The sequence below is a fragment of the Didymella exigua genome (genome assembly GCF_010094145.1).
Source record: "Didymella exigua CBS 183.55 unplaced genomic scaffold M421scaffold_30, whole genome shotgun sequence".
NCBI classification, from domain to species: domain Eukaryota; kingdom Fungi; phylum Ascomycota; class Dothideomycetes; order Pleosporales; family Didymellaceae; genus Didymella; species Didymella exigua.
The window spans coordinates 260508-284953 of NW_022984804.1; the positions used below are offsets into that span (position 1 = coordinate 260508).

At 53.1% G+C, this 24446-nt stretch overlaps 7 protein-coding genes across 7 annotated transcripts; 3 read left to right on the plus strand and 4 right to left on the minus strand.

Moving 5' to 3' along the window:
• Window positions 1–1437: 1437 nt before the first annotated feature.
• On the minus strand, window positions 1438–2680 carry M421DRAFT_423911 (uncharacterized protein; the record flags this gene model as incomplete). The annotated part of the gene is made up of 1 exon (XM_033593601.1): window positions 1438–2680. A coding segment is annotated over exon 1 (689 nt), but the record flags the coding sequence as incomplete, so codon positions are not given.
• Window positions 2681–5261: 2581 nt separating this feature from the next.
• On the plus strand, window positions 5262–6981 carry M421DRAFT_259938 (uncharacterized protein). The gene is made up of 3 exons (XM_033588680.1): window positions 5262–5637; window positions 5710–6602; window positions 6651–6981. Exons 1-3 carry the CDS (start codon window positions 5515–5517, stop codon window positions 6871–6873), a joined length of 1239 nt encoding a protein of 412 aa, XP_033445609.1. The 5' UTR covers window positions 5262–5514; the 3' UTR covers window positions 6874–6981.
• Window positions 6982–7767: 786 nt separating this feature from the next.
• On the minus strand, window positions 7768–9574 carry M421DRAFT_423913 (oxidoreductase domain-containing protein). Its single transcript, XM_033593602.1, has 4 exons — window positions 9389–9574; window positions 8963–9333; window positions 8514–8912; window positions 7768–8466 (listed from the first exon to the last, which is right to left on the minus strand). The coding sequence occupies exons 2-4, from the start codon at window positions 9294–9296 to the stop codon at window positions 8153–8155; spliced, it is 1047 nt and encodes a 348-aa protein (XP_033445610.1). The 5' UTR covers window positions 9297–9333; window positions 9389–9574; the 3' UTR covers window positions 7768–8152.
• A 98-nt stretch (window positions 9575–9672) lies between these two features.
• On the plus strand, window positions 9673–12044 carry M421DRAFT_259978 (uncharacterized protein). Its single transcript, XM_033588681.1, has 2 exons — window positions 9673–9947; window positions 9995–12044. The coding sequence occupies exons 1-2, from the start codon at window positions 9835–9837 to the stop codon at window positions 12006–12008; spliced, it is 2127 nt and encodes a 708-aa protein (XP_033445611.1). The 5' UTR covers window positions 9673–9834; the 3' UTR covers window positions 12009–12044.
• A 36-nt stretch (window positions 12045–12080) lies between these two features.
• Window positions 12081–13860, minus strand: M421DRAFT_8034 (purine permease; the record flags this gene model as incomplete). The annotated part of the gene is made up of 2 exons (XM_033597512.1): window positions 12081–13673; window positions 13723–13860. 2 exons carry the CDS (start codon window positions 13858–13860, stop codon window positions 12081–12083), a joined length of 1731 nt encoding a protein of 576 aa, XP_033445612.1.
• A 390-nt stretch (window positions 13861–14250) lies between these two features.
• Window positions 14251–16221, plus strand: M421DRAFT_259989 (5-methylthioadenosine/S-adenosylhomocysteine deaminase n1). Its single transcript, XM_033588682.1, has 2 exons — window positions 14251–14872; window positions 14921–16221. Exons 1-2 carry the CDS (start codon window positions 14396–14398, stop codon window positions 15893–15895), a joined length of 1452 nt encoding a protein of 483 aa, XP_033445613.1. The 5' UTR covers window positions 14251–14395; the 3' UTR covers window positions 15896–16221.
• A 4621-nt stretch (window positions 16222–20842) lies between these two features.
• M421DRAFT_94809 (uncharacterized protein) lies at window positions 20843–23803 on the minus strand (the record flags this gene model as incomplete). Its single annotated transcript, XM_033598238.1, has 7 exons — window positions 20843–21185; window positions 21237–21709; window positions 21755–22308; window positions 22358–22639; window positions 22690–23550; window positions 23598–23642; window positions 23704–23803. The coding sequence occupies 7 exons, from the start codon at window positions 23801–23803 to the stop codon at window positions 20843–20845; spliced, it is 2658 nt and encodes an 885-aa protein (XP_033445614.1).
• Between the last annotated feature and the right edge of the window lie 643 nt (window positions 23804–24446).

Sequence of the window (24446 nt, forward strand, 5' to 3'; positions counted from 1 at the left end):
GCCGGCAGAGTGTGCTGCCTGGGGGTGTCGCTGGTGCTGGCGGTCGACGGTGCAGTGCTGGGTGCGATGGGACGAAGCAATTGCGGCGCTGACGGCTGCGCTAGCGACGCTGCATCGCCGGGCGAGCGCAGCAAACGGAGAGTTTCTGACGCGGTCACGGGCGTTGGACTGGTGCTCACGGGCGTCGGATTGGTGCTCACGGGCGTCGGATTGGCGCGTAGCGGGCGAGGAGGGCGTTGCCTGCGGATGTACACGGCGCCGTCAGACGTTGTCAGGCGTCGGCTATTTTTCGTTGTTTGGCGTGCTGGGAGCGGAGGGGCACAACCGTCAATAAGGCGGACAGGCGCTGGAGGGCTGTCTCAGCTAACGCGGCCACACAGGGCCGGCGGGGACAAGAAACGGCGCGAGCGTGATGCTGCACGTCCGCCGGCTGCAGCTTGGGCGCCCTTCAGCAACGCTATCCAGTTGGCATTCCCCACGCCGCGTAGAGACGAAAGGGCCCTGGTGAAGTCACAAGGCGCGCGGAAAACCCGCCCGCTTCGAATTGGCCAGCGAGCGCACGCACTGCGCAGACGACGCCCCATGCACCGCACGCTTGTTGACGCCTGCAGCACCGCGCATGGCTCCCAAGCCCTCATTCTTGCCTGTTTAGGCGTCCGTCGTCGAGCAACACGGTGGCGAAGCTCTCCGAGTACAGACGTCGAGGCATGGGGCGAATTGCAGCCCACACTGTTATGTGACACTGCAGACTGGCAGCAGCCGTGTCCAGCAGCGCCTGCCGCGTCGAGTCGTCTCCACCCGATTAGCCGGGAGCCCTGGCACATCGACGGCCAACGGCCCTGGAGATCAACAAAGCCCTGCGCAGCAACACCGCGCCCGTCGGCGTGTGTCCTGGCTGTGATCCATCTCACGCTTACCGTCAACTTTAGCCAGGACTGGCAGTCCCTACAGGACAAATGCACGGCTGTCAGCGGCGGCTTAGCGCACGTTGTGGCTGAGAGCAGTTTTATTTTCACACCACGGTCAGGCGACGCCAGACGTCACACAGCATCTCTTTGTTTATGACAAACTCTCGCGAGATCAACATGCCCATGCCCCCGGTAGCACCTGCGGAACCCTCTCTTCTGGGCGCACATCCCAAGTCTGCACATTGCACTAGCAGCCCGCCAATGGCGACTGCAGCGGCCCTTCACTTCCAACCCTCCTGAGTGGCCCAGACCGGCTAGCAATGCACCTAAGACGCATTGTGTGCGCTCATCTAAATATTTCACCGTAGAAACACCCGAATCGGTAGCCTACATAGTATTCGTCTGGGGAAGTGGCTTGTGGACCCGCGAAAGCTTATGAGAACGCCGTTCGGCAGTCGTCATGACTTGAACGTCCGAAGTCATCATGCTCGTCGGCATATGCAGGCACCGTGTCGAGGGAGTCGATGAGATGAGCTAACGTCTGGGCTCAGACCAATGCTTGATAGAATACACTGCATCCCCAGGCACATCCCATACAGGTAACCGTTGTGCTGTTCTGATACACTGCACCCATCCAGGCACGCCGCTGTGTTCTGAAACTGTTGACGCTCACAGCCGGCAGCAGAAAGCGAACCAGACAGCTCATTGCTCGTCGTGGGGCTCGTTGCTATGCAAGACTGTCCGTTTTCGTGCGCTGCTCACGTGCCCATCAGCACCGTCACCCCGAACCACCACCATGAAACCGTGACTCAATCAAAGTAGCAGTCTTCCGGCTTGTGCACCGCCAGCTTCCCCGACGAATTCGCCTTCAATACCAGCCTTGGGTCCTCCTTGCTCGCCTCCGCCTTTTTGCCCTCAATCTCCTTCTTCTCGTACAACACCTCAACTACCTCGCCCTTTGCGTACCCCTTTCCATACTTCCAGTGCACATGCTGCCCCACTTTGGGCACCCTCGTCTTATCACCCCGGGGCAGACCCGACGGATCCGTCTCCGCGCTCTTCGCCTTCTTGCTCTGGCCCCCAGCCTGATTCGCGCCGCGTCCGCGCTTCATGCCCCCCGGCACATCACCATGGAGATCCGAGTCGGAGCCGCCGGAGCCTGATGCGCTACCAGCCGAGGAGGACTTGCTGCGCTGCGCGCGGAACTCCTGGAAGTGCTTCTTGTTCTGCTCCAGGTGCTCTTCGTCTTCCCAGTGCTCGGTGCAGTTCTGCGCGGTGGCGCGGTGGCTCTTCTGCACCGGCGTGTTGCCCGGCGCGTCTTGCTGGCGCGTGCTCGGCATCTTGGACTGCGGTGTAGATGTGCTAGAGAGTGCGCGGTGGTGTGTGAGGAACTGTACTTTGCGTAGTCGAATTGCAGGCGCGCGGGTCACAAACGGTGAGGAAGACTGCCGAGTTGCTCTGATTGCGCCTTGTGCCAGCCGTGATGAGCAGAAAACAGACATGATTGCTTGCACGTACGCGCACGAGACGTTTGCTATGTACCTGTGCGGCTCCACTGACGTCGCTCCCTGGCATACCTTACATAGACCTATCAGCACCGCATCATCGACATCATCGAACCGTGCAAGTCCCCTCGTAGCTCTCGACTCGCCCTGACCACCTCGCACAGGCACGGTGGTACAGATTAGCACTGAATGATTACTTGATGACGACAATGAAGCCCTAGGCCATCACCGTTTGGGATCGCGACACAAACGGAGCGAGCATCGAGGCTAGAGGCCCGTGCGCAACATGCGCGAATGGGATCGTAGCAGGGTCTCAGGACCCGCTTATACTCCGCAAGAGGCCGTGCGACTCCAGCCTTGCGATGCGCTGATTCCTACTCTCTGTCGTCTTGTTATGGTGCTGGCCGTGCGGAAAGGTCTGGGTTGCAGTAGCGGAGAGATGGTACGGATAAGATTGTTCGTCCCGCAACAGCTGCCGATGACAGGTGGTGCGTGGTTTCTTCAGCTCCGCCCAGCCGTTGCAAACGGCCCGAGACCCAAGGTAGAGGCGTTCCGAGGTGATCTACCCTAGGATATGGCTGCTCTAGTTCGTGGTGTGATGTTTTGGCATGGATTGTTTTGGTCATGCTGTGCTTCTTGCTGTGTGTGGCGAGTATCACGGCCTGGCGACATGTGCATTGTGCTGCCGAAGCGTTTCAGACTGCATACATCGCGTTTTACCGTCGTGTCTTTGTTTGGTACTGTCTTGTCTCTGCTCACGTGGCGTTGTAGTCGCAGTTGTTGAATTGTTGGCCGCTTTGAACGCCTCCAGACTTTCGCATCTTGATGGCGGACACTCAGAATCTTGTATCAATACATCCAAATCGTAAGTAGCCGCGACACAGGAACAGCAACCGGAATTGTGGTTGTTTGCTGTTATTTCCAGTTTTGGCAGTGGCGGCTACCTCCTGTCTACTGTGTCGCAGCATCCAAGCTTCAGGCTGTCACTTTCACGCTTTCTTACCCTCTTGCTCCTGTTAAGATCTGATCAGAACTAAATATAAGCTCTGTCTGACCACACACATTCTTCCTTGTTCTCAATGGGACCGTCCTGACTGTCCTCCACGCCAAAGATTAGTAAATGGAGCTATCCCAGATATTGGCGTGAGGCATACTCTTCCCACCATTGTGATATTCATTGACAAATCACCACAGGCGGCTCCACGAACCAGGAAAAGCCCTGCCAACTTCATGCGCTGGAGCTTGAAGCTCACCAGCAGAAGCTGCAAATACACCCTGCCCTCTTACCCATGAGAGTTTCGCTTACACTATGAGCCGTGAGGACCTGATCAATTTCGATATCTGCTGCAAATGTTGCAGCCTCAAAACGCAGGCGTCTTGTATGCTCTGTCACTAAACCCTGTCCATCGATAGCCACTTTCAAGATGACGAAGGCTCTCGACAAGCTAATTACCAGAGCAATCGCAATTGTTTCTAATTTCGCTCTGGGTGATGCACGGGATATTGTTTCTGTTCAATAGAACTCTGATGGTCATAGCGCGTGCGTGTAAGTGAGGGAGCGAAGGCAGACCAACTTTGCTTGTGCAGATTTTCCAGCAATATCGCAGCCCAACAAGGCGTCTAGATTCTTGTTCGGTATCGACAAGCCAGGAAGAAAAATTGATAAGAGACGGCGATAGATTCAATAGGCGGCTGTGCTGTAGCCATCAAAGTATTGCGGCCTCACGATGTGACGTGTTGGGATATCTGTGGCTAGAACGTCAGAGACTGTTGCTGTACGTGAGATCATCGCCAGAAGCCTGCGTCAGAGGCCTGTACTGTGGGGGGGCCAAGTCTGGATGAGTGCCCGACCATTTAACAATGCCATCTCTGATAAAATAGACACAGGTGCCACGCCGTCTTTTGGACATCTTCCATACTCTTTGTTCGCCTCATCTTTTGCCTTGTCTGTCGCTACGAACGCCGGCTGAGTCGAGCTCGCCTGGGGAAGCGGGATGACCGATCGCCTAGGACCAACGGCTTGTCTCAACCCGCTGGGCGAACGAACCCTGACAGTTTCCTTTTTGCCTTCTCGAGTCCTCTGGTCCAGTCTGGCCGTGCCATTTCGTGGCTCCAATCAATCCTCGAGGAGTCGGCGGTCCTTCAGGACTCTGCCTCCTTGTCTGCAAGTTCAACACATCGAGAAATGGGAAGATGCCTGCAACGGCCGGTCTGGGACATAATCGGCCTGACTCGCACGAGCGCTCCAGCGAGAATTTCTAACAGTGGGCGATTCCGAGAACCGTCCTGTTTACCGTTGTCGCTGCCGCTGAGAGTGGCATTTGCGGGCAGGTGGGGCACTTCCGGAAAGCTCGAGCGCACAGCTCCCCTCGTATGCTTCTTCTCAACACTCATTCTCGCCGGCCAGGGACAAAAGGCCATCATCATCTCGCGAGGCAGCGTCCGCGGGACCCAAACCTTCAATGTGGCCGATGCGTGTCGAGAGGGCGCGCACGCGTGCCTCAACGCACATAGCAAGAAAAGCAGCTGCAGCCGATATGCGGCTGCAGAGGTGTGCGGCACTTGAATCGTTGTCAGCAACTTGTTGCATGGCATTGAGATGTACCACGCATCCAATACTCTGCAATGATTGCCTGATGGGTCAGCTGAGGCATTTCAGTATGCTGTGTACTGGACGCCATCCACGCAGATTGAACCCGCCTAGGTCGTGTCACCTCTGCTGACGCGCTTTCTGACGGCCCCTTGATCGCCGCAGGGCTGTGAAAATCAGAATAACAAGTCTCGAGTAGCCACGTCTCTTCTCGCGCTATCGATGAGTTTGCTGGCAACAGTAGAGGGCGGCGGTCTCTGCAGGATCTGCTGGCGGGGCTCACTGACCACTGACCGTTGAAGCCAATGCCTTTTCCTGAGCGCATACGTATGCTTCGCTGGATATTAATGATTCGTAGTCATACCTCCATTCGAATGATTCGAACTTTGCCAGTTGGCGCTGACCAGTTCCATAGGATCTTGAAGGATGCCCTGAGGCCCGTATAATAACTATCTGGGCTCCGAAACGGACCACCTGGAAAACGCACTTCCATTCCGTTTTCAACAGCTGGATGTTCGATATGCCCTATCCACAACCCTCTCATCAGGGCGGCCGTGCACGAGATTGCCACGAGCCGCCTAGCTTCAGCGGGCCGAGGGAGCAAGCATACGGGTCTGAAGGAGTCCCAAGTGGTGTAGGTGGCTGCAAGACCTGTTAATTCTCTCATCATCGTAAGGAATCAACTGATTCACTGATTTGGAACTAGTCTACCCGTCCGCGACCCACTGCTTTCGGGCAGTCCTGTGCTGGTACGAGCTCCGTGTCAGCAGCCAACGACGATGATTCTCAGAGGTGTTACGCCTCTAGGACTGAAATCGACTACGTCGATGCATCGAACGCTCAGACGAGCGACTTTAGTGACAGTTCACCCGGGGCCTGGCAAGGAAACCTGCCCGACTTTGCTCGCGGTCTACCATCGAGGCCGAGGAAACGGCAAAGAACCACTGGCGAAACCATAAGCAGCTACAACAAGATCTTACCAACCTTTCTCAACAAATCCAGTGAGGCTCCGCGGGGTCTTCACCCACCGCCGGAAAGAATATGCTATGCTGAATACCAGTTCGCTCACGGATCCGACCTATTATCTGGGACAATGGATCCTGTTTCGGACAACAAAGGCTCACCGCTGACGCCATGCGATCTTGCTGCTGAGTCGACGCGAACTAAGGGGCCGCACACGCCTGTCTCGCCTCCACCGAGCCCCCTACATCAATCGACTGCAAAGATACCAGAAGTACCTATGGACTGCAGTCAGTTCCAGTACAACGGGATTTCTGAGCTCAGCTTCCTTACCGCCAACTGGTCTGGACCGTCTTTCGTTGATAACACCTCGGCTGCCAGTCTCCTTTCGGCCCGCAACAGCTTCCTTGGCGACTTTGAGTATTGCTCTGGACTTACAGATAATCCTTACGACGTATTTCTCGACGAATATCAACATCAGGTACAAGCATCAGCATTTTATGATCAGTATGCTGACCCTTGCGAGACCTTATCTTGGTCTCAGCAGCCGATAATAGAGGCCCAGTCGCTGTCAAGTCAATCAGTACCAGTTAGGACTTCAGTAGAGGGAGAAGCAGCAGCACCTGACAAAAGGTCAACGTAGGTGAGCTGTCCTAGTTATGTTAAAACTGTGCTGATGTTCGTTAGGATTCCACGCTTAGCAATCACGTGTACGGATTGTGGATACTCCTTCACTGGCGACTTTCGGACGCGTAATCTGAAGCGCCATAAGCAGACTGTGCATAGCACTGAGGTGTACCACTGCGATGTCGCTGGTTGTGACCGATCGTTCAAGCGCAGCGACGCAGTCCATGCACATAAACGTCGATCCCATCCTAAGTTGAGCTCGTCTGCATCAAGGACTCGATGATGCGGAAATCGCGTAAGATGATTGCGTACCAACTTTCTGTGTTTGATGTCAGAATATGTTCGATCATCATGTTAGGGATTACGTTCTTTTTGTGCCTGCTCGGGCACTCGATTTCCTTTGAAACATGCAGATTTCACGAAGTACTTATTCCTTGTGTAGTACTTCTTTGCTTTCCTTGAACTCTTCTTCCTCGAACATGAGGGGTGTATCGTCGTTCTATTCTGCGGTAAATCGTTTCGCGGTGAAACTGCTGCCTTTGATTTCATGCTGTAGTTGAATTAAGCTCGACCAATAGACTAGACTAGTCTTTACTGGCCAGAGACGTGCTATGCTACGCGCGGGCGCTTGAACTGTCTTGGTCTCCTGTATTCTGTGTGTTGACTTGCAAGGACTCCGCAACCGAAGTTGGCTCATGCGCAGTCATGGAATGGGTTCTCGGGATTTAGGGCCGATGAACAACTTCGATGAATATCCATACGTCAAGGTACAGTCAAATGCTCGACGCTAGGGGGGGTTTCATGTTCCCAAAGCACAGATAGTGTGCTTTGCGTGGGTGTCGCGCCTGCTCTCGTCCAACCACGAGCGAACACGATCACAGCGCTTACTAGAACCATAGCCTGTGCGTTATATCACAACAAGCTAGTGAATCAATTTCATTTATATTATTTACAAAGGTGGGATATGCATTGTTAGTCTCATTCACAAATCAAGTTGTTCCGCTCAGCTGCAGCGTGATGGGTATACTTGATGTCTTTAGCTTGGCCGGATTGCTTCCGGGGTGCGTCGTACTAAGCGCCCTCAAGACGTTGGCCCGCAAGAGTTGGTGCGGTGATTTCGCGAACTCGTCGATGGAAAATATAATGTCACTCATAGGGCCATGCAGATTATTGAATGAAGAGTCGTTGCCAGCACTGATGTTGCTCTGAAGTGGGAGGACAGGTTGGTGACCACTAGCTCTCGGCTCGACGTCGATGATGCTGTTCAGATAGCCGTTAAGATGTATTCTTAGTCGAGATTGCTAGGAAGAGTGAAAAATGAAAGACGTCAACTTTGGTCTAGGCTCCGCACATAACCTTCCTGCTGAAGTAGAGTAGCCTTGTAGAAGCACCGATCTGTCGATCTATGAACTTGTATTAGAGCGTACCGTCATTCGTAATGATAGGATGCGTGTGCAGAACCTAACAAGTTAATATGCGACGCTTCCGTGCTTTGATCAGTGATAGAGTTGAGAAGACCGAGTTGCTATCAGAAGTTAGGTTCTCCGTTTCTCATTCTTTGGCTATGCTGTCGCGCTCAGCTGCAACGTGACGGGCGTCTCTGATCTAGCTTTCGCCACCTGCTCGCTTCGGAGCTTGTCCTGGAGGCTCTTGAAATTACGGCTCATTGCGTTTCTTGTAAACTCTTCACCGGTGACCAAGGGATACTTCTTCAATGGGCCTTGGATCTGCGCATCTCGGCACGGCTGATTGAAGAAGGCAATGCTGTAGCGCTCGCCATAGTAGTCGCCGTGTTCACAGGGCGCCTTCACGCGGTGGAATGTGGACTTGAAGCGATCGTCCGACCACGACATGAGCAGATCGCCCACGTTACAGACTTTCAAGTATCAGCAAAAGGTCGGTCATGTGACCATCTGCACTTACTAATCGCATTTCTCTCACTGTCTGGCTCCACCTTTGTCCAAGCATCTCCATAGCCGAATGACGTAGACACCTCACGACCGGGGCAAATCTCCAAGCCAGACTGGCCAGCCTTCTGGAACAGCAGAGTCAACAGGTCCCAATCTGCATGCGCTCCAGCTCTGTGATACATCTCGCCGGTAGGGTTTGGTAACTCTGGTGTTTCGAAGTAGTGTAACAGTCGACATACTGTCTGAGACTCTGGACGAGTGACATCGTGTGCCCTGATAAAGTAATCATCGTCGAAACCGAGCCCCCGCGCGAGACAAATCATTAGCTTCTCGCTGACAGATTGTGCCTGCTGCATGAAGCTGAGAGCCTCCGTTCGAAACCCTGGCAACGTCTCATCCCCAAGCCAGCGACCTAACTACTTGTCAGTGATGTGTTATGGTGCCACGCGCATGGGTACTTGCCTTCCATGCCCTTCCCGAATTGCATCTGGTAGGACTCCTTGCGATCAGCTACACCAGTTGACGGCCGGACTTGAGAGTTCTTCTCCCACCCAGCGTTATGGCGAGGTGAGAAAGGAACTTGTGCTTTGATGCTTTCACCCTGTTTGAAGAAGCGAGCGGATTGATCGAAAATTTGGTCAATAGACTCGCGTGAGATCCCATGATCAACGACGCAGAAGAAGCCAATATTCTCTGCTGCATCAACTAGCTCCCTGGTGATGGTATCGATGCGGTTGTCGAAGTCCTCCAGGGAAACGGTGGGCACAGGGCGGTCGACGTAATTGGTAGGTGCCATTGCAAGAGCTTTGAGGTCAGGCTAGCAAGTCGCGCTACTGGAGGAGTATTAACTGCAAGTTCGATGTTGTAAATGTTGGCTCGCGTACGTACTCGGCCTTATATACGGTCTTGTCGTGACTGCTGTTCCAAGTGCAACTGCGATGCAAGTGAAAGGCTACCAAATTCGCCAAGACGAGCACCGCAGCAAGCGGCCGAGCATGTTTATGTCCGCCAGGCAGAGATTTACTCTGCGCTGACATACATGGTGGGCCGAACAGCAACTGTGATGTTTGTTGCTGCGCCAGGCAGAATGGTGGAGAAGGCACAATAGCGCGAGATAAACATCGACAAGGGGCGGCCGAGGCCTCCGCTTTCTTCCGCTATCTCGGCCGCGCCCCTTCTTGCCTTCAACCATCAACAAGTGCCCATCACAATGTCGTTGCATCCATTCACGCCTCCGAGTAGATCTTCGCGGTGGCTTTCGTCACGTGGAAGCATTCTCTACACCTCTGAAAGTGGACTGGACCTCAGGCTATCACGCGACATACATCCACTCCATGGAGGACGCGTCGACTGCCAAAGGCCAACGGCTTCGTCTAACCTGCACGGAATGCTACCGGCGTAAGATCAAATGCGACAAGACCATACCATGTAATACATGTACCAAAAGGTAAGCTTCATAGCGTTGTGTCTCAACAGGTACTGACTTGACTACAGAGGCTACGCAAATCGTTGCACGCGTGAAGAAGACGAGGCAGTCTCAAGATCCATCATGCATGCTTCTGAGAACTCCACAACATCACATAATCTGATTCGAACGTTACTGCACCGCGTGAATCAACTAGAAGCCCAGTTGTTGAGTAACGCCGAACACGTTGGGCCTGATGAATCAGTTCGATCACCCCCGGTTTTGTCGTGTCCTCCTCGATCGCAGGGTCATGACAATCGAGCTGCTACACCAATGTTGGCTCAACCGGACCCATGTGAACCCATGAACAGCCCCATTCACGAGCATCCGGCGTCCGCTGTGCTCGAGGATGATGATGCCGCGACAGTACTCGAGTTCCTTGCTTGGGGCCGCAACAAAGATGCCGAGTATGGGAGCACAGCAAACCAGGTGAGCCGGAAAATCTTGATACAGGGAGACGTTTCTCTGCCATCGAATGCTCTGCTCGATGGCAGTAAGCAGGCGACCTTCGACCTTCTCGAAATCCTGCTTCCAGATCAAACACAAATTCGTCAGCTTGTCGAGTATCACAGCACTCATCTTTTATGGTATCACGGCTCGTATTCAGCTTGGATCTTCAATAATGACGTGGAGAAGTTCCTGGACAGCTACTCTGGAGATATCCGAAACCCCGACCTAGATATGCAATGGTTGGCACTTCTTTTTGCAATCCTGACGGGCAGTTTAGCCTGTGCACCCTCCAAAGTTCGCCATGCATGGGGTTTCGGAGACACTGAAAGCTCTAAGTTGGCTCTGCAGTGGTACGAAGCGTGCGTCTCGTGTCTCAACACCGGTCTTTATATCGAAAGGCATACTATAAATTCGGTCGAAGCCATTTCCACTTTGACAATCGCTGCACATATATTGGGCAAGTCAAACAGCCAGTCGATCCTCTTATCTTCGGCAGGACGCATAGCGCAAAGTCTTGGTCTGCATCGCCTAAGCGGAGAGACAAATATTCCCGCGGAGCAACTGCGGCGAAGGGAAGCTGGTCGACATGTATTTGACCAGCTTTGCACGCAGGACTGGTTCCAGATACCGTTCTCTGAGTCCTATTCCCTGAATCCACGCTTCATCAAGACCGACAAGCCTACTAATTGCAATGATCACGGTCTTCAGCGCCTGCCCGAAGCTGTTCCAACGCAAACGAGCTACTGTAACTATCGGTATAAGGTCGCGGCTCTCATGCCGCGGTTGCTCGATGCAACCTCGGAGTGTAACACGTTGTTTACAAAATACGAGCAAGTACTGAAGTACGATGAGAAGATGCGAAAGCTTGCGACTGCATCTATGCCAACATTTTTGTCGACCAGTGCAACGATCAACGCTGACTGGCCAGTGTGGATTGGTTGGGCTCGACGATCGTTGGCTATTTGCGCGGCGCACAAGATCATCATGATTCATCGCAGGTTCCTTGGTCTGTCGTTTACGAACACGGCGTTCTCCTTCACACGTCGAACATGCGTGGCTGCTGCGAAGACAATTCTGAAAGAGGCTTTGTCAGCGAACGACCAGAATGGGCCGATCCTTTGGATCGAGCAAGCGTTCTCTGTTGCGGCCGGAATCGTGCTATGCCTTGATATTGCCCATCGCGAACCCGATTTGGACGATCTCGATCGCCACGAAACCCTGATAGAAAGAACGATTGGCTATCTGAGAAGCTTTAAGGCCAGTAAGATCGCTTCTCGTGGTGCACAACTTCTCTCAACCCTGCAGAAAGAACTCCAACAAGGTTCTTTTGGTGGTCTGGGGAAGAGACGCCACGATGATGCAAGGACCAATCTCGTCCGGCCTACAAAGCAGGCACGCACGTTGCATGACACGTCGAGAACTTCCAGGGTAGCTGTTTCACAGCCGGCAGTCACTCTCATAGCCCACACTGTGGATTCCCTCGATATGACCCAAGAGAGTAGCGCTTGGGACGAGAACCCTTGCCTATATCCAATCGACATCACACTCGGGACTCAAGGTCTGTTCGACGATCTCCTATCCTTCCAGTTCTAAGATACAATCCGGTTCTCACCATGAGATGCAGCTGGGCTTTTCCACCATTGCGTTTTGTCTATTTACACAGGTTTAATTTTGACGTACACCAATAACGGGATGTCTGACATCATCACCATATCCACCAGTCGGGCCGGAAGCCTTGTCTCTAGGCAATACACTGTTCAGAAACACGCCAACTATGGCTGATATCACAAACGGTGTCTCAACAGCAAGGTTGATACCCTGCTCGAGGCCGACAAGACTTTGGTTGGGTCCATCATAAGTCAAAATCGAGGAGAACCAATCTGGCTGGCAGATGTCCATAAATCCGATTCCGAGCGCCACAGTGAGGATGAACCTGTCGCGGCGAGACCAATTGACCAAGGCCAGCACGCGTACACCAGCCACAGCGATAGTGGAATATAGGAACACCTGCATCCCTCCCAAGACAGAAGGAGGCATGGAAGCGAAGATGGCCCCGAACTTGGCAATCACTCCCATCAGGATCAAGAAGCCACTGGCTGCCCAGCCCGCCCGGCGAGACGCACAGCCAGTAAGAACGATGACTCCGTTGTTACCTGCCTGCGAAACCATGGGAGGCCCAGTGGCGAGTGCGCTGAAGAAACTGCCGAGACCGTCACACAATATGCCACCTTGGATTCGGCTGCTGAAATCGGCACCCTCAATGTCTACAGCAGATAGCTCTGCTGTTGCCAATAGATCTGGAATGCATGATATGGCTTGACAGGCAAACATGATGATTAGTGGTAATACCAGCGTGCCATCGACGGACAGGTCGAAAGTATGCACCCAGAGGAAAGTACCGCTGGGAGCAGCTGCGAGCTGATCAGTTGACCAGTATCCGAGCGCACCTGATATCGCGCATCCAACAGCGAGGCCAACGATCACAGCAGCAGATCGCATCAATGGCGCCCCGACTGCCTCCACCAAGACGATGGTCGCAAAGACGCTGAAGCCTAGACCAATCAATTTTGGATGACCCCATGCAAGCGGCTTTGGTGCAGAAATATCTGGGCATAGCGCGTAGAAACCTTCTCCGCTATGGCAGTTCGAGGAACCACCCCAATTTTGAAGGCCGTTGCCGACCAGGTAGACACCGATCAGGGTCAGCAGGGATCCAGTGATGAGTTTCGGGAAAACTTTGTTGAGAATCTTTGGAGGCACGAAAGCCATGGCGACTTGTATCCAAACACAGCAAAGCATGGTGCCGAGCACGGCGCCCCAGGCTTGAGGGCAGGCAACTTCTGTGCCATCTTCGCCAACTGGACAAGTGCCCGACTTGTAACGCAGTGCTGCGTAATTGAAGACGATAGGCAAGATGTCGAAAGTCGGTCCTACCACGCTCAAGAGCCCAGTGCCGATGAAGAACGGTGTCTTGGTGATGTGCAGCCGAGTCACCTGTAGCGCAGTCGCAAGACCCGTGATGATAAAAGCGGTCGATACCAAGTATTCTGTCATTTCGGATTCGAAATGAAACGCCCCAGAGGCTATCGCGAGAGGCGGTGATACTATCGAACCGATCATGCAGAGCGCGTGTTGCAGGCCGAGAAGGAGCGTCAACAACAATGGTACCCGGTCGTGGAGCCCATAAAATGGAGTCTTGTAGTCTTTGTATCTCCGGTTCAATGGCCAGATGTTCGGTGTCACCAGATACAGGTAGTCCTGGGCTTGTCAGCATCCATAATAGAAAGATAGATGGCAAGAAACGTACGTAGTCTCCTATCCATCCGTCCTTGGTTGTGAGCATGTACCTCAGCTCCGCAAATGTGTTCTTCCATTGAGTCAAAACCACGCCTTCCACCTGGCTGATGGATCGCGAGTTCGTGTCTTCTGGGGATTTGTTGTCCATCTTGCCGTTGCGATTGCAACTAAGTTTGGGGCAAGAATCTTGTGCACAGAACTATATATTGATCACCATGACAAGCAGCACAGGGTAGTCCTACGATGCACGTACCCATCTTCCCCGCCTATCTCGAGATAGGCGTTCAGCGGCGCTTGGGTACAGGGCAATGCGATAGTGAGGTCAAAAGCCTTCGTGCGTATCTGCACATTCCCCCATTCTAGCGATTCACGATGAACGGATATGTACGTGATAACAGGCGATAGGCGACTGGAGGGCTCATCCGCGATCTCGGCCGGGCAGGGATAGTGCTTCCACTAGTTCCTTCTCAATCCGCCGCCGATCCACACCACCCTTGGAGGCTATTTGAGCAGAGTGGTCGTAGACACAGATTGATTCTGCGAGGCAACAAAGTCAAGATAGCTTCCTTCAGATCTGCTGGTGCACAGCTTAAGTACCTGTCCCTCGGCATCGACCACCTTCGGCGAGCACCAGCACTTTCAAGCTCAGAGCAGAAATATCTCACTCAAGCGAGGAAGTTGCGATGCTTCAGGAAACTTGTAACGGTGGTAGCTCGCGATTGTTCATCCATGCAACCATCATCACCGTCAACAGAGCTCGAGAGATTATCCTGGACGGGGCACTTCTCGTCCGAAACAATCGCATCACCGCAATTGACAAGACCGATGTCCTCACTTCAGACACAGACGAAACGACTGAAATCATTGATTGCACGAACAAGATCATCATTCCCGGCTTAATCAACACACATGCCCACCTTGCGCAGTCTTTACTTCGAGGCTTAGCAGAGGACCTTCCATTACACAGCTGGCTCTGCGACGCCATTTGGCCGCTGGAAGCTAACTACGCTGAGCAAGATGGTCACACAGCTTCGGTGCTCACAATAGCGGAGATGCTAAAGACCGGAACTACATGCTTCCTCGAAGCTATGTTGACGCATCGTAGTGGACTCGACAACGTCGTCAGGGCTGTTCAGGAGACAGGGATACGAGCATGTCTGGTGAGTCTGATCGTCTTTTTTTCACTGATCAATGCTGACTTATCGTAGGGCAAACTAGTCAAAGCTGTCGAAACAAACCCGGACCTGAACATGAGAGATCTAAGAGACCGCGATGTAGAGTCCATGTCCATCGAAACTGCACTACAAGCCCATGAAACCCATCATGGGTCTTGCGAAGATCGTCTGCACATGTGGCTCTCAGCAGGCACGCCACGTGGCTCGCCGATGTCTGCACATGCCGCAATAGGCGAGGCAGCAAGAGCGCACAACATCGGCCTTACCATGCACTGCGCCGAAGCACCCAAGGATCTCGCCATATATCGAAACTCGTACAACTGCAGCCCCTTCCAGTTCTGTCAGACTACCAATCTCACAGGACCTAAGAGCGTCTTTGCACATTGCGTACATCCAGATCCAGCAGAAGGCGACTTCGACATCCTCCGCGATACTCAAAGCACTGTGTCGCACAATCCAACGAGCAATCTCAAGCTCGGCTCGGGAGTCGCGCCGATTCCCGACATGCTCGTTGCCGGCGTCAATGTGGCTCTAGGCACTGATGGCGCGCCGTGCAACAACACCTACGACATGTTTCGGGAGATGCATCTGGCGTCTATCCTGCATGGAGGTGTCCGCGAACACGCGGGTATTATTACGGCGTATCAGGTGCTTGAGATGGCGACAATCAATGGTGCGCGGGCGTTGGGGTTGGAAGATCAGATTGGCAGCTTGGAGGTAGGCAAAAAGGCGGACATCGTTATTGTTGCGCTCAAGGGCGTTGGTAGTGCGCCTTGGGATCCTGAGCAAGTGCTAGAGGGCGGAGTTGATCCGGTTACAACTTTGATCAATTGCTCAGGCAATGAGGTGGAGTATGTCATGGTCGATGGGAGAGTGCTAGTCAGTCAAGGCGATCTTTTAGGCATTAAGGAGAACGAGGTGGTCGCGAAGGCGAAAGTCACGATCAAGAGGATACGAGAGAGAAGTGGTATTAGAGCAAGAAGCCATATGGAAGTGGGGTACAGGTAAATCGTTGGACAGTGTGCTAGTCTCCTCCGCGATTTCTGTTCATTTACCTGATTGCATGTCAAACTTGATGCCGAATGAGGTCAGGTAATCATTAGTAATAACCCGATTTGATCCATAACTAGGACACCTCTGAGGGACCAAGAGTATCACCGGGCGCTTCAAGCCAGACAAGATAGTCCTGCCACCATTCTCGAAACATACGTGGCTTCAGAACACCCTTCTTCGCTAAATCCACATTGTTGATGCTCGTTTTCCACAGGATCCAATGTCCAGGGTAGCCAGTGAAAGGCTTGAAGAGCCTGTCCCTCACCGGACAAAAAACGTTTCCAGATTCGGAGCGGCAATCATATTACGCAGGAAGTCGTATTAACGATCTGCGCCATAATTATTAGAGCCAAGTTTTACAGGTGTCTCCCATATTGCTCCAGCAAATACTTGGCTTGGACCTTGTCTGGATTGCCGTCGATGATAGTGAGGTGTTGTGTTGCCGGTATATTATCTTTCTTAGGAAAGTAAACGGGATCTGTGAGCTACAGTTTGTTGTGACCGATGGTCAACGACTTCTCAAGCGGAAATTCTGTCTTCGTGATAATGACGCTGGGCTCAACGATCTGTTGGTTCCACGTGTCGGCCCGAGGATATCACTTATCTCTCAAAGTAAGTGACCCAGTTCGTTCACAAAGGTCAGAGAAGAATTGCCGTGGTTTGGAAGTGATGGAACGTCATGGGTGATCGAGTGTGACTGCTGGTCGAGCGTGCGCGGCCTGATGCCAGCTCTCACTAGAGCCTCAAGAACAACTTTCAGACCGATATGAGGACCGCAGGCCTCAGCGCTGATGGCAATGATACTGCTTCCGCAACCATCAGGGTTCGCACACCACATCATCATTATAGCGCTGCGGGAATACCTCGTTGTTCCATATGTAAGCAACGTCTTCTACGTGGATGAAATCGCGAAGTGAGCGGGTAAGTGTCTTGACATATGACTGGATCTTTGACTATGTGTCGGAAAAGAACAGTTTAGAATTACATCGTAAGTGCGAGATCTTTGTGAAGATGCCTGGCTGCCAGGACTTATATAGCTCCTGAATTTGATTGAACATCTCGAGACCTTCTCTTGCGAGACCGTGTATAGACGTCGCAGCTAGACGTAGGTTTTCGAACCCACCACGTAAGATAGGCCTCTCAAGCAATAGAAACGAGTTCATCAACACTTTGCTTCGAGCCAATATCGAAGACAGTCTCACCGAGACTCTGCCGAAAACCCGCCATGAGATCCGTCGAATTCGTAGAGCGTGCACTGCAATGGAGGCGTCAGCCGTTAGCTCTTGCTGCCAGCAAAAGACGCTTTCGCCCTCCTCATCGCGACTAATCGGCGAGGCAATGTCATTGATGGTGTCGAGAAGCACACCCTCCAGCAGCTCGGCAGGCAGCTTCTGGATCCCGGCGCACATCAGCTGGTGCTAGTTGCGGTATTGCTGCCATGCTGTCTGGGCGGGGTGTGGATATCGCTGTGCGCTGGAGATACACTGGTAGTGACGGGGTGCATGGTGTTGAGCAAAATATTGCGCCAAGTTTAGCTACGCGAGACGAGGCGAAGTGAAAGTGAGGGCGGGCGCGACCTTACGGTGACGTCAAAGCTTTGTACGCTGGAATTGCGCTCATTTGGTAAAAGAACGGCTCTTGATTGCATCCCAGAGACACAAGCTTTGGAGTTGTTTACTTGGTTCCCTTACCAGTTATACTAATTATCATAGGTGTTCAGGATTTGCGATATGGCTGCTTTAGTATGACAGTATGTATTTATGCATCGATCAAACGATGGTGAGACTTTTTGAGTGAGTCCCGAACACGTCGCATGTTGAATCGCCGAGTTGGTGCAATTGGAGCTTTACAGGCGATTTGCATCAAGCCTTGGAGAAGGAGATAGTGATCCTTCTCGACAACTTTTCTGGTGAGATAAGAAGACAAGAGACATTACAACGACGACAAAGGCACTTGTTTCGGGTGAGATAGACAGGTCGTAGAGGTGCAGACGTTAGAAATGGCGAGGAGTGTGCGGCACAGAATGAGCGTGTAGACGACCTTGCAATGTGTTAGCACTTAAAACGGTGCAGCGGGATGGCCCGGTCGCGATTATTGAGCTGACATTGAGTGCGAAAATGATTTCGCTATTGTGCTCCGCCTTTGATGGAGCAATGTAACGTTGCAATACGACAATATCTTCAAAGACTCGCAACAAAGCTGAAATCAGAAGGGATATGCTCGGGCAAGTACCCCCGGTAGTATATCACTCGGCCCGATCCCACTATTTCTTCTTCTCTATCACGCCGCATCGATATCCGAGCATACCGGGCGCATCATACGATTCTGTGCGAGCAGTGTGAGAAGATAGGTTTCAGGCTATTGGCATCTGCGACTGATACATCCGCATCGCTCCGCAAGTCGAGACTTCGATGTCTCGAAAAGTGGAGACAGATGGCCTCAGGATAGCAAACGTGCGTTGGCCGATGTGTAACGTGATGAGATGAAGTTGCTTCGCATTTGCCATCATCTCCGTGGGCCGTGCTTGACCATGGGGTTGCAATAGCAGTGTGAATGAGCCAGCTGCGTCGTGTCATGTCAGTCAATTTCCGTAATCACGGCGAGGTACCGGTATTGTTGCTCCAACATGTCGGTAAGGATTGTGGGGAGGCCAAACAGAAGTCGAGGGACTGTAGCATAAGGCTGCACATCCATATGCCAATCAGGGCAACGCTTGACAGCGCACCCACAGTGGCAATGAAACCTGGAGAAACAGACCGCCGCCACAGGTGCAAGAGCGACTCCCCAGCAAATCCTTCTGCAACGCTTCGATATATTGCCTCGTCACCCTCACCATACCCTTGATACAACAAGTTTCCCGAAGGATCAAACATTACTTCAACGACCATCCAAGGACCAAGAGCAGTCTAGGTCACGCTCTCGAACTGCCTCCGACCACGCCCGCAAATCAAGGAAAAGGAAGAGCATCACTCGGTGGCTGCGTTGCATGACTCGGCCAGTCGTGGAAGTTCTGGAGGTCGAGGAGGATTATGCGGCCCTGACTGCCTGCGTGCCCGTCCGCATGATGTGAGACAGGGTGCGGCTGCCGTTGTGCAGGGTATAGGACCGTGATGGTGTTCTTTCCCGGTTTACCCGGTACCGATATGAGGACCACCGTCGATGATCGAGGCTGGATCAGCCTTGCAAGCTCAACAAGGCTCAGGCAGGCCGCAGAGGTGATGATGCTAAGATAGGAGGTGCAGCACTGAGGCTTGTACTCAATGCATCGAACAAGTTCGTTTCATTGCTTCCTTCTGCATATTACAGTGCAGTGAATTGGTGCAGCGACGGCTGCACTACTGCACTCACGTCAGTCCTAGGGCGGACAAGCGCTGCTCTTTACACGAAGACGCCCGTGCGTTGACCCTACAGCATGGAAGCTGTCCCTTGAATCGTAGCGCATCCATGCGCCATTTCACATGCAAATCTCTCCGACGAGCCAATCGCACTGCTCGGTTGTACCTCGGGGACTGTGCATGTCTGAGAGTGCTCGCTACTGCTTCGCGCACGGGCGCAAAATTTGAATGAGTGGAATTGAAGGAGGTAGTGGGTAGAGAGACTGCAGGCCGCTGGCTCGGATTACGTGGTTTCCTGACCATTATTGCAGGGTGCGCCGAAAGCCTTCACCCGCACTGTTGCATGTACATAGCGGAATTTCTGGACACATTGCCCATTTAAGTCAAGGACAGGAGTGTGTCACCGTCGCCATTTTTTGCCTGCCGTCGACGATGACAAGGGTCGCGCAAGGGACAAAGAATCAAGCGCGTGCCCCACGTACCCACGTGCGGGCTTTTCATTGGTGCAATACCGGTACACGATCCGGACTGTTGGTGACATGCCCTTGAGCCATCACTTTTAGTGAAGGCTGGTTAAGTCATCCTGATGCGAGTGGCTTGCGAGCGTGCGTAATACAGCAACGCATGTATGTGCTTGTTGGATGGAAAGGGCGGCTCGGTTGCAGGATCTGTATAACTACTGATTTTGAACGCAAAAGCTTGTGCATGCACTGTATAGCGATGTCGTTGAAGTGACCACCGGCCATGATGCTTCCAGATGTTGAGAGCCGCATCGTCCTGTGGATCAAACTGCGACTTGTTTGCTGTTTCGAAACCACCGGAGAGACTCGTAGTGCTCGCGTTTGTGGCTCGGTCGTAAATCACCTGTGCAGGGGAGATACATTGGCACTCCCCCCACGGAGACATGATGCAAAGACCACTGCATGAGATCATAGCTCAGATAAAGGTTCGAGTTGATCATCAGGTATTGTCGCAGTCGGAAGCGGCCGCTATTTCGTAAATCAGATTGAGAGACGCGATGTACGAATGAGGAAGGTCGATTAAGAAAAGACCGCAATTGTGTCGGCCAGAAGTAGTCGTGCATTACAATGTACAGTAGTGACCATTCCAGATGGTGATGACCCTTGTCCCGTATGCCCGTCATTTTCGTCGTTCCCTGTCTGTATTGCAAGGCAAATTATCGATACTGTACAGTTGCGCTAATCTTCAACGGTTTTCGTACCGCTCAATCGTGCAGTATTGAGGTATCCACACAACATGCCGGCGTGCAGCAGATACGAGGTGCAGGCTCGTGGCCGCATATGTCCGCCAATGCTCAACGGTCGAACTGTCTGATGTCGATGATGATCAGAGACAGCACCGCGCGATGCAACCGAGTACACGTGGCCTGACTGTCGAAATTGTGAATGAATTCCAACCAGCGTGTCAATCTCTGACTCGCAGGAGCCTTCCATCCGCATTGAAAAGACCGTAGGAGAGGAAGGCCAACGCGATCCGTTCATGGTTCTATGTGCAAGCATGAACGCGACCCCGCTCAACCCATTGCGCTTCGCCTTTTGCTCATAAATCATCGTGCACGCTTGTACATCGACTGGTCGACCATTGAGGAGCTACCCTGATCCCATCCTCTCTTGGACCCGGGCTGGAAAGAGCTAGCAACAACCTCTTGCCACATGGTTGGGGTGACGTAGGATGGATTCGCAGCGGCATAACTTGAAGTCGTAGGTAGTTGGACTGGTGCTCCTTGGATGGCGCTTTGCTGTGGCGAAACGCTTGATAGTTGGTAGTTTGGCGAGTTGGAGTCCTGAGGGCGCATATCGTAGTTCGTGCCTGAAGGTGGGGGTCTTAGCGGCGGGGAAGACGAGGAGGACGCGGTGGGGGGAGGCGTACCAAACGCTACATTCCATTGACTGCAACACATTAGTGGGCGGACTGAGACATCGACCTATACACAAGCTTACTCGAAAATGCGTTGCGGGTTCCATTGCACATTCTCCTGCATCTGCATACCCGCACTTGACTGAGGCGCACGTTGACCGGACGCCATCATGACCAGCGACTGAGCTACAGGGGAGTCAGTCTTCGAACCGAGGTCGCACGCCGATGTTGGTGGAGTAATGGGGTGGGCATGGTAGTTGATCTGACCTGGTTGTTCTAACGGCGAAGGATGACTCGGGTGACGAGGTCGGTAGGAGCCTTGGTTGCTTAAAGGACTTGATCGAGGCGCCACTTGTGGGCTTCCGAAGGGGAATGTGGGTTTCAGCTCGAATGGCTTCGAGATGTCTGCTGAGAAAGCTTGACGCAAGCTGTTGACCTGAGCTTGCATCTCAGGCATTGGCCAGGACGGAGCGCAAGCTTCGAGGACACGCATGTGTCTCACGAAGAAGTCCCGAGCATCGCGGTTGATGTCTGGGTCTGGACAAGTGATGGCAACCTAGAAGATTAGCACTGGCAACGAAGGTTTGTCTCAGAAGCTTACCAGGTGAAGCATAGTGCAGGTGAGGACCGCGTAGATTGTAAAGCTCATGCCCCGTAACATGCACAACAAGCCAGGCATCCCATACGTCTTTAGGATCGCTTCTTGGAGCTTGCACATAGTCTTCGCAGCTGAGTAGCATGTCATCATGTGCTGTTTCCAGATGCCATCGTAAGATTCCGCTACTGCATTGACCTGTGGTCTGAAATGCATTACGATAGCGAGTGCTTGATAGCTGTGCAAGTTTGCAATGTAATGCGATGGGATCCAAGGTGCCGAATTGTCTGGTGGGTAGGAAATCTGGAGGTCATCAGGCAGTTCTCGCTGCCAGAGCGAAAAATCCGCGTTGTGCGCAACAAAAGATGGATCTAGAGCCCAGTCTGTGGTCTTCTTTCGTAGCTTGCCATACATTAAAGCTGAAAGGTAGACGTTCCTTGCGATTCGAATGTACTGGATGAATTGACGGGAAATCTGGAATTCTGAGGGGTCCTGGCCAGGTGTGGGTCTTGGCATATCGAAGTCCACTGTGTCCAGCTCAACGCTGTAGTCGTATCGTCCTATAGCTTCGTCAGTGTCTGTCTCACGCAATCGACTTGATCTTCTAACCTTGGGGTCCACCGATCATGGCTTCGTATACAAGGCACATCTGCCACACTCTTGTTTTGGCAATGCAATCGTGAGCGCTAGATCCACAAGATCTGCCCATCTGGTGCGTGTCATAGTGCTCGTGCAGCTCCAGGTCTTTTGCCATGGCGGTGAGACTGACGACAGCCATCCAAGAGCGCCAGAAGTAACCACGTTTGGGAGAGCCTTCACGTGCCTTTACCAGGAGAACCATTCCCTGCATCGTGCTCAGTCGAGATACGTCCTTGAAGCTTTCTTCGTGTTCTGGACCAAGTCAGCAAGCGTGTCTCACTTTTACAGATGTGGAGACTGACTAGAGGCGAGTGCCAACCACTTATTACCCTCCTCGGCATCTCCCAGCATCATTGTCGAGCACGCGAAAATGGCCTCGAGCATAAGTGGAGAGATGGAGTCGCGCGCACTGTGCCATTGCTGGTAGAAGTAGGACTTGTTGACGACTGGTACGTAAGGGTGGATGTTGGTGAAGAAGTAATCGAAGTAATGCAGTGCCTGCTCCTCAGAAGGCATCATCTCTTGTGGAATGCGGACAATGTGATCCAAACTGACCGAGGCTGGCAGCTGTACTTCGTATTCCTCCTGTGCTGGTGTTTCTGCAAGCGCTTTCTTCTGATTGGTGATGTAAGGCGCAATGGCTGTATGATCGATCTTGAGTTCACCTAAGGCATCGGAAAGGCTCGAGACAGATTCATTCCTCCAGTGAGGCTCAGTTTCTGGTGGGGTCATGACCATCGCTGGTGCTGCAGCTGATGCTTGGGAGTACGCCTGCTGAGGTGGATAGCTCATTTGCTGTTGTGACTGAGACATAGTGGGATAATGCATGGCCTCCTGCGGTTGCGGTTCGGGATACGGAGACGACTGATACATCGCGGAAACCGGCGTTGGAAGATTGGGTGGCATCTGGTGAGGCATGATGTGTGGCATGGATGCATGGCGTTGGTAGTCGTGCTGGGAAGGCGCGCCCGGCGGCGCATACTCCTCGGGCCTTGGTTCCAGCTCGAAGGTCTGCGAGTTTTCATTGAAGTCTTTGTCGTAGCTGACAGTGGGAGGGACACAATTGAGCTTCAGACGGATGCACGCGGCACATGGCCAGGCGTTAGTGGTTGCAGCGTCGCATTTGATCTTGCGCCTGCGACATCCTTCACATGCTCTCATTACTACATCAAGTCAGCAGCGCAACAAGTCTTGCATTGGTGTTCCGCACCTTTCAGGCGTTTGTGCCTGTTGTGCTCGTCGACGAAGACATAGTCTGTTCGGCCATGTCAGTCAGACCCTCTACTTCGGCAGGTTGCGGCGCGCGCGCAACTCACTGCGTTGGTTCTCACGCGGCGCCAGCGTGGGCGGCGCAAAGGCGAAGCTCTGCATCTGTGCCGTCTGGGGCAGCAGTGGCCGTCCTGACGTCTCTGGCATACCGTCGTTATATTAAACAGCGCTGCTGGCGTCGGTGGTTGCGATCGCGGGGTTGGCGGCGGTCCGCTAAAGTAGACGAGGTGCTGGCTGTAGCCGGCCAATCACAGGGCGCGTCTGACCTGCGCGAAATCTGGACCGCTGTCCGCTGACTGACGGGGACAGTGAGAATCGAGGGGTTCCAAAAGCTCAGCTGAAGGCTGCGGTGAGGTAGTCCAAAGCTGCTAATGTACACTTCCACAACGGGAGCGAAATCTCCGCAACGCCGGGCAATGTTAGTTTATACGGTAGATCAAGGCATAAGGGGACCTAGGCAGGAACGACGTCTGGCATGCCGGGGGTTCGAGAATTGAGGGCAGCAGGTTCGCAGCGTGGTTCACGCTGCAGTGGCGCCTGTGTGTGCAGACTACGAGTGTTTGAAGGGGCAGATACAGGCCGGGCGGGCGAGGATTAAACGAACGCCCCGCCGTGAGGGGACGATGGATGCGACCTGCAGGAGCGTGCCGCAGCACCTGGGAACTGCCGTTAGGGAGCTGTGGGGGTGTCTGGCGCTGGGCCGTAGGGGTGTGCTGGCTCTCTTGTTCTGGTAAAGTGGGTATCGAAGAATAGTGGTCTACGGGAAAGACCTGCGGTTCGCGAGTGCTGG

Coding starts and splice junctions, on each gene's coding strand:
- M421DRAFT_259938 (XM_033588680.1), top strand. CDS start 5,515: ATGTTCGATATGCCCTATCCACAACCCTCTCATCAGGGCGGCCGTGCA. Junction 5,638..5,709: donor CTGAAGGAGTCCCAAGTGGT/GTAGGTGGCTGC, acceptor ATTTGGAACTAG/TCTACCCGTCCGCGACCCAC. Junction 6,603..6,650: donor GCACCTGACAAAAGGTCAAC/GTAGGTGAGCTG, acceptor GATGTTCGTTAG/GATTCCACGCTTAGCAATCA.
- M421DRAFT_423913 (XM_033593602.1), bottom strand. CDS start 9,296: ATGGCACCTACCAATTACGTCGACCGCCCTGTGCCCACCGTTTCCCTG. Junction 8,913..8,962: donor ATTCGGGAAGGGCATGGAAG/GCAAGTACCCAT, acceptor ACAAGTAGTTAG/GTCGCTGGCTTGGGGATGAG. Junction 8,467..8,513: donor CAGTGAGAGAAATGCGATTA/GTAAGTGCAGAT, acceptor GATACTTGAAAG/TCTGTAACGTGGGCGATCTG.
- M421DRAFT_259978 (XM_033588681.1), top strand. CDS start 9,835: ATGGAGGACGCGTCGACTGCCAAAGGCCAACGGCTTCGTCTAACCTGC. Junction 9,948..9,994: donor TGTAATACATGTACCAAAAG/GTAAGCTTCATA, acceptor ACTTGACTACAG/AGGCTACGCAAATCGTTGCA.
- M421DRAFT_259989 (XM_033588682.1), top strand. CDS start 14,396: ATGCTTCAGGAAACTTGTAACGGTGGTAGCTCGCGATTGTTCATCCAT. Junction 14,873..14,920: donor CAGGGATACGAGCATGTCTG/GTGAGTCTGATC, acceptor GACTTATCGTAG/GGCAAACTAGTCAAAGCTGT.